The sequence below is a fragment of the Schistocerca americana genome, chromosome 11 (genome assembly GCF_021461395.2).
Source record: "Schistocerca americana isolate TAMUIC-IGC-003095 chromosome 11, iqSchAmer2.1, whole genome shotgun sequence".
Lineage (NCBI taxonomy): Eukaryota > Metazoa > Arthropoda > Insecta > Orthoptera > Acrididae > Schistocerca > Schistocerca americana.
The window spans coordinates 165,766,850-165,779,383 of record NC_060129.1 but is presented as its reverse complement, the minus strand read 5'-3'; the positions used below and the strand labels follow the sequence as shown (position 1 = coordinate 165,779,383).

General features: G+C 39.7%; 1 protein-coding gene across 1 annotated transcript in view; it reads right to left on the bottom strand.

The window, feature by feature from the left end:
- Positions 1 to 12,534, bottom strand: part of LOC124553688 (tRNA-dihydrouridine(47) synthase [NAD(P)(+)]-like) — a 226,826-nt gene that overhangs the window by 141,317 nt on the left and 72,975 nt on the right. The window contains exon 4 of the mRNA XM_047127588.1: positions 150 to 349. Coding sequence (XP_046983544.1) covers positions 150 to 349 — 200 coding nt within the window. The remainder of the gene's footprint in view (positions 1 to 149; positions 350 to 12,534) is intronic.

The window sequence follows — 12,534 nt, the reverse complement described above, 5'->3', positions numbered from 1 at the left end:
AGTGAACTAGTTCCCAAGGATGAACGAGTTTGCCCATCTCTAGTGGCTACTGCCTAAAGGCAGTACTTCACGCAAGAACACACAACTTCGGACCTCAAACGACAGGTGACAACTAGTGTAAATCGCCAACAAGAGTCTGGCCGGCTCACCTTGTGGCTTCTTGTTCCTGGAGCAGGCGGCAACCGCGGCCTCCGCCCTCGAGAAGTCGTACCTGCGCTTCCGCAGGTTCTCCTGCAGTTCGCGGTGTAGCGCGTTCGTCGTGCCCTGTCGAGGGTCTGACGCGTACTTCGACATCTTCTCGGCATCCACCATATTCTTTCCGTCTGTCGTCAGGTGCGCCCCACCGAACCTGAGAAACAAAGACGAACTGGTCCAATTCGGTGCCACTATCTCTTATCTTGTTGCCGTAGAGCTGCAGTGCGTAGTTGAACAACAAGTGGACCTTGTAAAGGTCAAGCTACACATATATGAAAAGACTGGATATCGTGTAGAACAAAGTGGGAATTATATCAAAACATTAGAAGTAGTCACAATCAGGCTACAGCTGCCCATTACAAACAATATTCTGAGGTGCTTAAAATGCTATTAGGATGGCAAAGAGTATGTGGTGAGTAAATAGAATAGCAAATTCACATGATAAAATCAAAACCATATGGTTAGTTGTGAAGGAAGTATTTGATCAGCAGCATAAGTTCAACGATATACAGTCAGTTCGTAGTAAAAATATTTCTGTTACTGATAAATCAGATATATGTTCAGTATTTAACAATAATTTTCTCAGTATTGCTGGTGAATTAAATAAAAAATTTAGTTTCTACAGGGAACCATATAACTCTCTTGGCAAATGCCTTTCTGAGAATCATGTCTGAAATACTCCTCTGTGATACACACAAGGGGAAGATTGAGTCAATAATTAAATCACTGAGGACTAAGGACTCTCACGGATACGATGGAGTGCCTAGCAGGATATTAAAGTACTGTGCTGAACGTGTTAGTCCTGTAATTAGCCATATTTGTAATTTTTCCATTAGGAACGGTCAGTTTCCTGAACAATTAAAGCACTCAGTAGTAATGCTGTTGTATAAAAAGGGAGAAAGGGATAATGTAGACAATTTTAGACCTACTTCTATGCCACCAGTGTTTGCTAAAGTTATGAAAGACTGTGTATGTAAGGATAATTGATCATTTTATATCACACGATTTGCTATCAGATGTAGAGTTCGGCTATAGAAGCCATTTCACTACTGAAAATGCTATATTCTCTTTTCTCTGTGATGTACTGTATGGGTTAAACAGATAGTTTCGAATGCTAGGCCTATTTTTTGATATAACTAAAGCGTTTGATTGTGTTGATCACAAGATATTGCCCCAGAAGTTGGACCATTACAGAATACGAGTAGCAGCTCACAATGTTGAGAATGGCTGTGATGTTGGGTCTGAGTGGGGTACAGTCAAATGGGGGAGCCCCAGGAATCAGTGTTGGGGCCGCTCCTGTTCCTTATTTATATAAATGATATGCCCTCTAGTATTTCAGATGATTCTAAAATATTTCTGCTTGCTGATGACACTAGCTTGGTAGTAAATGATGATGTGTGCAACATTGGCTCGGTTTCAAAAAGTACAGTTCATGACATAAGTTCATGGTTTGTAGAAAATAAACTATTGCTCAATGACAGTAAGACTCAGTTTTTACAGTTTCTAACACACAATTCAACAAAACACGACATTCTAATTTCACAGGATGGGCATATGATTAGTGAAACTGAACAGCTCAATTTTCTAGGTGTCCAGATAGATAGTAGACTATTGTGGAAATTCAACGTCCAGGATCCTGTTCAAAGACTCAATGATGCCATTTTTACTATTCAAATGGTGTCCGAAGTAAGTGATCGTTTGACAATTAGGCTACTTTGCTTATTTTCATTTGTTTATGTCATATTATATATTTTGGGGTAACTCTTGCCATTCTGAAAGGAAATTTTTGGCTCAGAAACGGGCAGTTTGGGCAATAAGTGGTGTAAGTTTGCGAACCTCTTGTAAACCCCTGTTCACTAGTCTGGATATTTTGACATTGCCATATATATATAAAACAGAGATGAGGTGACTTACCGAACGAAAGCGCTGCCAGGTCGATAGACACACAAACAAACACAAACATACACACAAAATTCAAGCTTTCACAACAAACTGTTGCTTCGTCAGGAAAGAGGGAAGGAGAGGGAAAGACAAAAGGTACACACTCGCACACACACACATATCCATCCGCACATACACAGACACAAGCAGACATGTCTGCGATATGTCTGCTTGTGTCTGTGTATGTGCGTGAGTGTGTACCTGTCCTTTTTTCCCCCTACGGTAAGTCTTTCCGCTCCCGGGATTGGAATGACTCCTTACCCTCTCCCTTAAAACCCACATCCTTTCGTCTTTCCCTCTTTCCTGACGAAGCAACAGTTTGTTGCGAAAGCTTGAATTTCGTGTGTAAGTTTGTGTGTCTATCGACCTGCCAGCACTTTCGTTCGGTAAGTCACATCATCTTTGTTTTTAGATATATTTTTTTCCCACGTGGAATGTTTCCATATATATATATATATATATATATATATATATATATATATATATATATATATATATATATATATACTGTTGTTTCATTTTAACAACATCAGCTTATTCCCAAGAATAAGCAGCTTTCACTCAGTTAATACTCAGCAGAAATCCAACCTGCATTTCAATTGGACTTCCTCAACTCCAGTATACTGCTGCATCCATTTTCAATACGCTTCCACAAGAATTAAAAAATCTTAGCAGTAATCAACGTGATTTCAAATCGAATCTAAAAGAGTTTCTTCATGCTCACTCCTCCTATTCTGCCAAGGAGTTCCTTGAAATATTAAGCTGATTCTTATGCGATATTGTTGACTGCATTTACTGAAACTTATGGCTTGACTTTTTTTTGGGTTCATAAACATTTTATTTTTATCTTTTATTACTTTTATGTTGTAATTTCATGTACTGACATGTTCCATGACCTTGGAAATTTGCTCCTCAATTTGGTTTTATGAAACTTGACATGTAAATAAATAAATAAATAAACTGTTAGGCACTTACTATATTTACTTGAATATAAGACACGTTTTTTTCCCCCAGATTAATCATTGGGAATATATAGCATCATCTTATATCCACATATTAAATTATTGGTGCTTGGCAGTCAACATTATTATGATGTTTTGTAGAGTATATAGTGGTAGTCTTATGTTTCTATGGGTAAGCTTATGTTTAGAGATGTAACTTTGGCTACTGCAGTCACGTGCAGATTTATTTTGAAGAATCTGGAAGGGCAGGGTTCGGCAAACGATACTCACATTCCAACAGGCCCGAGATTTCCTGATACGCGGAAGCACCAGATACAGTATTGACAATGCTAGAACAATCGTGTGATACTGACTCGTGTGGTGCTAGTGCAAGTGAGAGCGCAAGAAGCTATGAACCAGCCACTACAACAGTCTGTTGCTCTGATCAAAATTTGATGGATCTGTGAAACACAGGAGCAGACAGCATTACAAACTTTTGTCGTATTTGAGCAGGTTTGCAATAAAAGTTCTCATATTATGTATGGATGCCACACACAAATTTTAATGCTGCTTTTTACGTAAAGGTACATTCACAGAGAGAAATGTTGTGACTCCAAAAAACGTTAGCCGATTCAAAAACAGATCGATATGAAAGACTGCAATGATTTACTAAGTGGATTATGCATGAGAAATTCAGTCACTGTTCATGTATTAGAACACCAGGTAAAAACACAACCAGTTTTTAGTCAACTTTAGAGCATGAAGGTGACACTTAGTTAAAATCAGAAGTAAAGTGAATCCAGAATGAAATGTCTAACAAAGGAAATAAATCATATTAAACTGACTGTAATGGTTACCACAAGAACAAGTTGCAGAGGAAAGACGCGTCAGTATCGACAGATGTCACCAGATTGCAGGACGAGCGAAAGTTCAAGAATGAAACTGGATCGTAATTGTGATCTTTTATTTGTGCATTCGTTGGTGTTGTTATGTATGACCTGCACCCAGATGATATTGCAGCCTGTGTTTCGCTGTTACTCAAGCTCAGCATTACAGAAGGGATGGAAAGTAAACAGTGACACCAGTTTGGCTGGGACTTAGGATGACTGCGGGGAGCGGAGTCCTGAACAGGCAGCAAATTTTGTTGTGTTGCCAACTGAGGGCATTTATACCACGTACTTTGGCTTTTAATCAACATCTACCACATTTAAACTGCAGTTAGCCTGAATCCATTTGTAATCGTAATTGAACTACTTTAAAATTGGACAAATACTCAACAATAGTATTCATTTTTGCAGCGTATTGTGAAAGTCAAGACAGGGGCCAGTGCCGTATTTACACATTTCTTGCTGAAATGTTGTCAACAACTGTCGTGATGTACTACGGGAATGGATGAGGGTGTGTCAGCTGGTCCTGTCAATGGGAGAGTGGGAGGGAAGAGATGTGTTTGGAGGAGTGAAATACTGTAATATTCTCACACCTACTTACAAATGATATCTATTCCGAGGGGGTGGGGGTAGGGGGGGGGGCAAAAAAAATGGGGGGGAAGAGAGGAGAAGAAGAAGAAGAAGAAGAAGAGGAGGAGGAGGAGGAAGAAAGAAAGAAAGAAAGCTGTGTTCTTAGGTCCCATTGTGAAGACAACCTCAGAAATAGAAAAATATTTGGAAGAAACTGCCAATATTTGCGAAAATGAAGATATAAATTTCACAGCTGTGCTATCATCTACGTGATCACTCTGCTATTCACAGTAAAGTGCCTGGCAGAGGGTCCAATGAAACACATTCAAGCTGTCTCTCTACTGTTCCACTCTCAAACAGCGCGCAGGAAAAATGAGCGCCTACACTTTTCGGTGTGAGCCTGATATATCTTATTTTATCACGATGATCGTTTCTCCCTATGTAGGTGGGCATCAAAAGAATGTTTTCGCAATTGGAGGAGAAAACTAGTGATTGACATTTCATGACAAGATCCCGTTGTAACAAAAACATCTTTGTTTTAATGATTAGCACTCCAATTCACATACCATGTCTGTGGTACTATCTCCCCTATTGCGCAATAATACAAACAGCTGCCCTTCTTTGAACATTTTCTATGTCATCCGTCAGTCCCACCTGATGCGGATCCCATACCACACAGCAATACTGCAGAATAGGGCGGACAAGCGTGGTGTAAGCAGTCTCTTTGGTAGACCTGTTGCACCTTCTAAGTGTTCTGCAAATGAATCACAGTTTTTGGCTTGCTCTACCAACGACATTGTTTATGTGATTGTTCCAATTTAGGGTATTTGTAATTGTAATTGTAATCCCTAAGTATTTAGTTGAATTTACAGTCTTCAAATTTGTGCAACTCATTGCATACTCGAATTTTAGTGGATTTCTTTTAGTACTCATGTGAATAACTTCAAACTTTTCTTTATTCAGGGTCAATTTCCACTTTTTGCATCATACAGGTATCTTATCTAAATCATTTTGCAATTCATTTTGGTCATCTGATGACTTTACAAGATGGTAAATGACAGCATCATCTGCAAACAATCTAAGACAACTACTCAGATTGCATCCTATGTCGTTAATATAGATCAGGAACAATAGAGGGCCTATAACACTTCCTTGGGGAACGCCGGATATTACTTCTGTTTCACTCGATGACTTTCTATCTATTACTACGTACTGTGGCCTTTCTGTCAGGAAATCATGAATCCAGTCGCACAACTGAGGCGATATTCCATAGGCACGCAGTTTGGTTACAAGACGCTTGTGAGGAACGGTGTCGAAAGCCTTCTGGAAATCTAGAAGTATAGAATCAATTTGAAATCCCCTGTCAATAGCACTCATTACTTCACAAGTATAAAGAGTTAGTTGTGTTTCACAAGAACGATATTTCCTGAAACTGTGCTGACTATGTGAATATAAATTGTTTTCTTCAAGGTACTTCATAATGTTCAAACACAGTACATGTTCCAGAAACCCACTGCAAATCGACATTTGTGATATGGGCCTGTAATTCAGCGGATTACTCCTACTTCCGTTTTTGGGTATTGGAGTAACCTGAGCAATTTTCCAGTCTTTAGGTATCGAACTTTCTGTGAGCGATCAGTTGTATATAATTGCTAAATATGGAGCTATTGTATCAGCATACCCTGAAAGGAACCTGACTGGTGTACAATCTGGACTGTAGGCCTGGCTGTTATTAAGTGATTTAAGCTGCTTTGCTACACCGAGGATATCTACTTCTATATTTCTCATCTTGGCAATTGTTCTTGATTGGAATTCAGGAATATTCACTCATCTTCTTTGGTGACGGAGTTTCGGAAAACCATGTTTAATAACTGTGGTTACGATGACGATGATGATGACAATTAAAAATAGTGATACAGGTTCGTAAGCAAAAAAGGTAGAAAAGAAAAAGATCTGAAAATCAATGTAAATCATTTCATTTTCTTTATTGCCCTAGTAATATCAAAATGTTGACAATTAATAAATGGTATAAGTTTAAAATATGTATAACATTAATTTTTTTGCAGGTACTTCATGTCAATAAAACAGTCTGTAATTTTAATTCCATAGTCAGAATGTGTTTAAAATGAATTTTTCTCAAGGAGCCTCTTAACAAAGGGGGTTTCTCTTATATTCAGGGTCATCTCACATATTCAGGTAAATCCGTAGCTTTCTTCACACACACACACACACACACACACACACACACACACACACACACACACACACCACATGACACAAGTTCATCATCTCCGGCAGCTCGGATTGCAATGCAACTGTCACGTAGAAAGGAAGCAGCAATCTGGAGGGTGTGGGGAAGAGGAAGGGATAGTAGAGTATGGGTGGAAGGAGAGAAGAGTGGTGTCTGGTGGAGTGTGCAGGGACCAGAATCCAGCAGATGCAAAGTCAGGAGATTGGGAGATAGTGAGGCGACAGGCAGGAAAGGGGAGGAGTAGTGAATGGGGGGGGGGGGGGGGGGGGATTCAAATGGCCGGGGTTGTGACGCAGCCACTGAAATCGAGCATGTTACGTACAGCTGTATGTTTTGCCACAGGATAGTCTACTTTGCTCTCGGCCACAGTCTGACTGTGGCCGTTCATCCGGGTGGATAACTGTTTGGTAATCAACCTAGAGTTCCCACTGTTTAATTTCAAATATGAGCAAGGAAAAATATTAATTCAAATTGCTGCTGAGTGATGGGAGAAGGGCAGCAAGTGAGAAGGGGAGGGGGGGGAATAATACAAAGATTGGGAGTTGTCCAGAAAGTAGCGCACCACATTTTTGTTCAACAAATATTTATTGAACACGATGAAAAGTACACACAAAAAAGTATGACGTTTCTTCTGTGCTCCCTGTTTTTCCATTTAACTTCCTGTAGTAAGACACAAGGGTGCGTATGCCCTGACAATACCACTCCTCCTCCTGGTCACGAAGCCATTTCTTCACAGTGTGCGAACTGTCCCTTCGTCATCCTCAAAATGTCTTCCACGAATGGCATCTTTTAGTGGCCCAAACAAGTGGAAGTCTGAGGGAGGTAGGTCAGGGCTGTAAGTAGATGGGCTAACACAGTCTAACCCCATTTAGTGATGTGTTCCAAAGTCCTGAAACTCGTGTGAGGTCGAGTATTATCATATCGTATAAAACAGTCACTTGGGTTACTGACTGTATCCACACTCCCTCTGCCAACCGGTAGCTTCGGCGCAAACTGCCGAGTTGTTCCACATCGGTCCTCGTGAACGAGCACTTCGGTGAGCTGCAACTCGTCAAGTGTGGCAGCTGTGGGTGCCCTCCCTGAATGCTGCAAATCTTGGAGCTCTGCCAAACCGCCTTCTTGTAAAGCCCTCACCCTCTTTGCCCAGTGACTGACCATATATCTGTTGACTGCAGATGCTCTGTAAACTGCACGCAGAACTTCGTGATTCTTCCTGACAGTCTTTCTCCGCAGTGAGAAATTAGGTGATGAGGTGCTGATTGTAACTTCCATCACCTAGAGACGCCATTTTGAAATGTTACTGCAGCTAAGTCACCTGTCAGAGGAAACAGAAAATTTGTGCGTGCACTCTGGAAACATCAAATAATGCGTACCGTAAGTTTTGCATTCATGCCATTGTTATTGGCTGGAGACGGTGGGGGGCGAGTGGTGAATTACTTTCTGGGGAATCCTCTGATTGTATAAAAATAACCCTCTTATTTGTATATAATAAAAACTGTTTTGTATTGTCATAAAAGCCCATACTTGGTGAATGAGTGCTGAGCCCCTGGGGGGAATATAAGGTGCAATTTCTGTAACTTTGATCAAGAATACAGTTCAATTTTTTTACGGCAAACTTCGTTCCTTTTACCATACGATTATACAAAAGAGACCATTTTGTCTTATTTTCAATCATTTTATGCGATACACAGTTTAAAATGCCAGTGAGTGAAGATGTGAAAATTATCCAAGCTTTATCATTTACTTAGTTTTGTGTCATAATTGCATATAATATTTCATGGGGACTTCTTTAGAAGGAGTGTGATCAATTTCAAACCTTCTGATATGTCAAAAATACATAAATAGTTTTTGAGCATTCTGTATGCACAGAACACAGCACTGTCAGTTATGACATATCTGCATCTCTAATCTTTAACTGTAACACAATTCCAGTGGAACATTCGAAATAATTATTCGTACATACGTCAACAAAACAAATGTCATTAAGAGAACTTCACAGGCTCCCACAGTTGTTTTAGTATGTGTTCATGCACAATGTCATCACATTTATATTTTATATTCTGTTTTTAACCAAATTCTTCCAAGTGAGTGCTGAGAAGTAATGTCTCTGAATTCTATCCTCAATATCGGTTGAGGTCTTACATGTCACGCATATTACTTAGTAGACTTCCTAACTTAGCTGACAAGTTGCAAAGCTCTACCGCTAAAGGGTTCCAAAGTGTAGTGTATAACACAGCGGTGTGCAGCTTAACAATGTCAGTGTGTGAGAAACGTGTGCTGGAATCAAATTTCTAGCCTTCCACGCACAGAGCACCCTCTACTTCACCATGAAAATGTCAGACCGTGCACGAGTGCTGTCACATCTGCAACACCCTGACACCTCGGGTTCACCGTCATCAATCAGCCTCCGTACAGTCTCGACTTGGCCCCATCCGATATTCGTCTGAGTCCAAAACTTAAAGAACTCTTTTGAGGCCTTCACTTTGACAGTGATGAATCGGTGCAAGCAGAGGTGCGGTTGTGGTTCCGTCATGAAAAGTCAAACATTCTACAGTGACGGTATTAACACACTGGCCTTCTGTTGGAAGGTATGTGTTCAGCATCAGGGTGGCTATACTGAGAAATAGGTATGTAGACATGAAGCATGAAGGTGTAGAAGTTTTTTTTATTTAAAAAGCTGTCAGAATTTTCACACAAAAAATTCGGAGGCATTCCTTTTCAGCATGTCCTTGTAATTTATTGTGAACTCTGGTATTTTCATGCAATTTGAAATAAAATACAGAAAGAAAATAAAACAGTGGAAAATTCAGGATGGAATAATTGTAATACTACGGAAAGGGTAGTTGCTACTCATTACATAGTAAGGGTGCTCTGTCACAGACGGGCACAACAAAAAGAATACGAACAGGCAAACTTTATGTCTAAAGGCCTCTGGACTCGGCAGCCAGAGACAGTGGTCATGTGTGCACAAGTTGCATTTGCACAAATGTGTGTGTGCACGCCATCTAATTCAGAATGTCTTTCAACTGGAAGCTTACATGTTTGATAGTCTTTTTGTTTTGTCTACATGTGACCCAACATCTCCAACCTATGGTGAACAGCAATCTCCCCTTTTGACAATCAAACAATGGAAAATCCAGAATGGACTGTAACAATGTTATGAAAGGGAAAATTGCCGCTCACCATATAGCAGAGATGCTGAGTTGCAGACAGGCACAACAAAAGGCTGTCACTAATAATAGCTTTTGGCCAGCAAGTTGTGTGTGTGTGTGTGTGTGTGAGTAGGGGGGGGGGGGGGGACACACAGAGAGAGAGAGAGAGAGAGAGAGAGAGAGAGAGAGAGAGAGAGAGAGAGAGAGAGAGAGAGAGAGTTGCATTTGCATGTTTGCTGTCTAATTCTGACGAAAGCCTTACTGCCCACAAGCTATTATTTGTGACAGTCTCCTTTTGATAATATTGTCATTATTCCATTCTGGGTTTTCCATTTTCTCATTCTGCCAAAATCATTCTGAAGAAAAGAATGGCTGATCTTCTGAACAATAAAATAACCCATACCTAGAATTTACGTTTTGCCACTCAACTCCTTTCACTAGCAATAACAAAACTAGTGACTTTCCGATTATTCAACTTACATGTGATCCATTCACTTATTAGTGCTCCGACTGAAATGACCTGTACTTAAGGGCACTCAGAAATCTTGAAATCTACAAAGGCGATTTTTAGACAGCCAGACTGTAAAGTATTCATGCAAGACGATAAAGTATTTGATGGTTTCCAGAAGATCTCGGTAAGAGCTCCACGCACAGTACATCTTCTTTGCCATGTTATACACATGTACAAATAGTTTTAGCTTGTGAAGTTAAGACAGACTGAAGTTACAATATGAGATCGAAACTTGCACAGACTGGAAGTTACAAATGCTTGTTGCAGGGAAGAGAACATAACAGTGCACCTTAATACAACGTGGCATTGTCTTTAAACGTTGTCCAAGTTGAACGAGCACGTGAGGAGGATCCAGAATGAATCCTCACCTTGGATCTGGTTGTATACCGCTTTGAAACTTCTCTGTACATTAAATCTGAGCTGTGTCTTGATAACTCAGTCAGTAAGAACATTCCACATCAAAAGCAATGTTCCTGGTTGGAATGACTGTCTGGCACAGTTTTAACAAACAATAAATAATGGGAAAAATGAACACCAAAACCTGAATAAAACATAAATAGTACTAATATTATTTGGAATAAATACAATCTTTTGCTGTTGTCTTTAGTCCAAAGACTTGCTTGATGCAGCTCTCCACGATACCCCCAAGCTCTTCATCTCCGAATAACTCCTGCAACTTACTTCCTTCTGAATCTGCTTATAGTATTCATCTGCTGGGTCACTCTCTAACTGGTGATCACTTGATGTCTCAGATTGTGTCTTGTCAACCGATTCATTCTTTTAGTTATGCCACAAATTTCTTTTCTCCCCGTTCTATTCAGTACCTTGTGATTATTTACGCAATTTATCCATCTACCCTCAGCATTCTTCTGTAACACCACATTTCGAAGCTTCTGTTTTCTTCTCGTCTACACTGTTTATCGTCCATGTTTCACTTCTGTACATGGCTACATTCCATACAAATATTTTCAGAAAAGACTTCCAAGCACTTAAATCTATATTTGATGTTAACAAATTTCTCTCCTTAAGGAATGTTTTTCTTGCCACTGTTAGTTTACATATTATATCCTGTCTACTTCAGCCATAATCACTGATTTTACTACCCAAAAGCAAAATTCATCTACTATTTTAAGTGTCTTGTTTCCTGATCTAATTCCCTCTGCCATCACCTGATTTATTTCAACTACATTCCATTATCCTTGTTTTACTTTTGTTGATGTTCATCTTACATCCTCCTTTCATGACACTGTCCATTCCATTCAACTGTTCTTCCAAGTCCTTCACTGTTTCAGACAGAGTTAAATGTCATAAGAAAACCTCAAAGGTTTTATTTCTTCTCCTTGAACTTTAATCCCTATTCCAAATTTTTCTTTGGTTTCCTTTACTGCTTGTTCAATGTACAGATTGAATAACATTAGGGATAGGCTACAACCTTATCTCACTCCCTTCTCAACCACAGCTTCCCATTCATGCCCTTCAACTCTTTATTACTGCCGTCTGGTTTCTGTGCAAGTTGTTAATAACCTTTTGTTCCCTGTATTTTACCCCTACTATTTGAAGACCTTCAAAGAGAGTATTCCAGTAAAACTGTCAAAAGCTACCTCCAAGTCTACAAATTCTATAAATGTAGGTTTGCCTTTCCTTAACCTATCTTCTAAGATAAGTCGTAGGATCAGTATTGGTTTGTGAGTTTCTACATTTCTCTGAAATCCAAACTGATCTTCCCCGAGTTCTGCTTCTAGCAGTTTCTCCATTCTTATGTTAGTATTTTGCAACCAAGTCTCATTAAACTCATAGTTCAATAATTTACATCCTTCCAGCACTTGTATTTTATTTTATTATTTTTAAACCTGGAATTACTGCATACTTCTTGAGTCTGAGATACTTCACCTGTCTAACATATCTTGCACACCTGATGGGAGAGTTTTGTCATAGGCTCCCAAGGCTATCAGTAGGTCTAACAGAATATTGTATACTCACAGGACCTTGTTTCCACTTAGTCTTTCAGTGCTCTGTCAAATTCTTCTCAGAGTGTCATGTCTCCCATCTCCCCTTCACCTATGACCTCTTCCATTTCTATAATAAA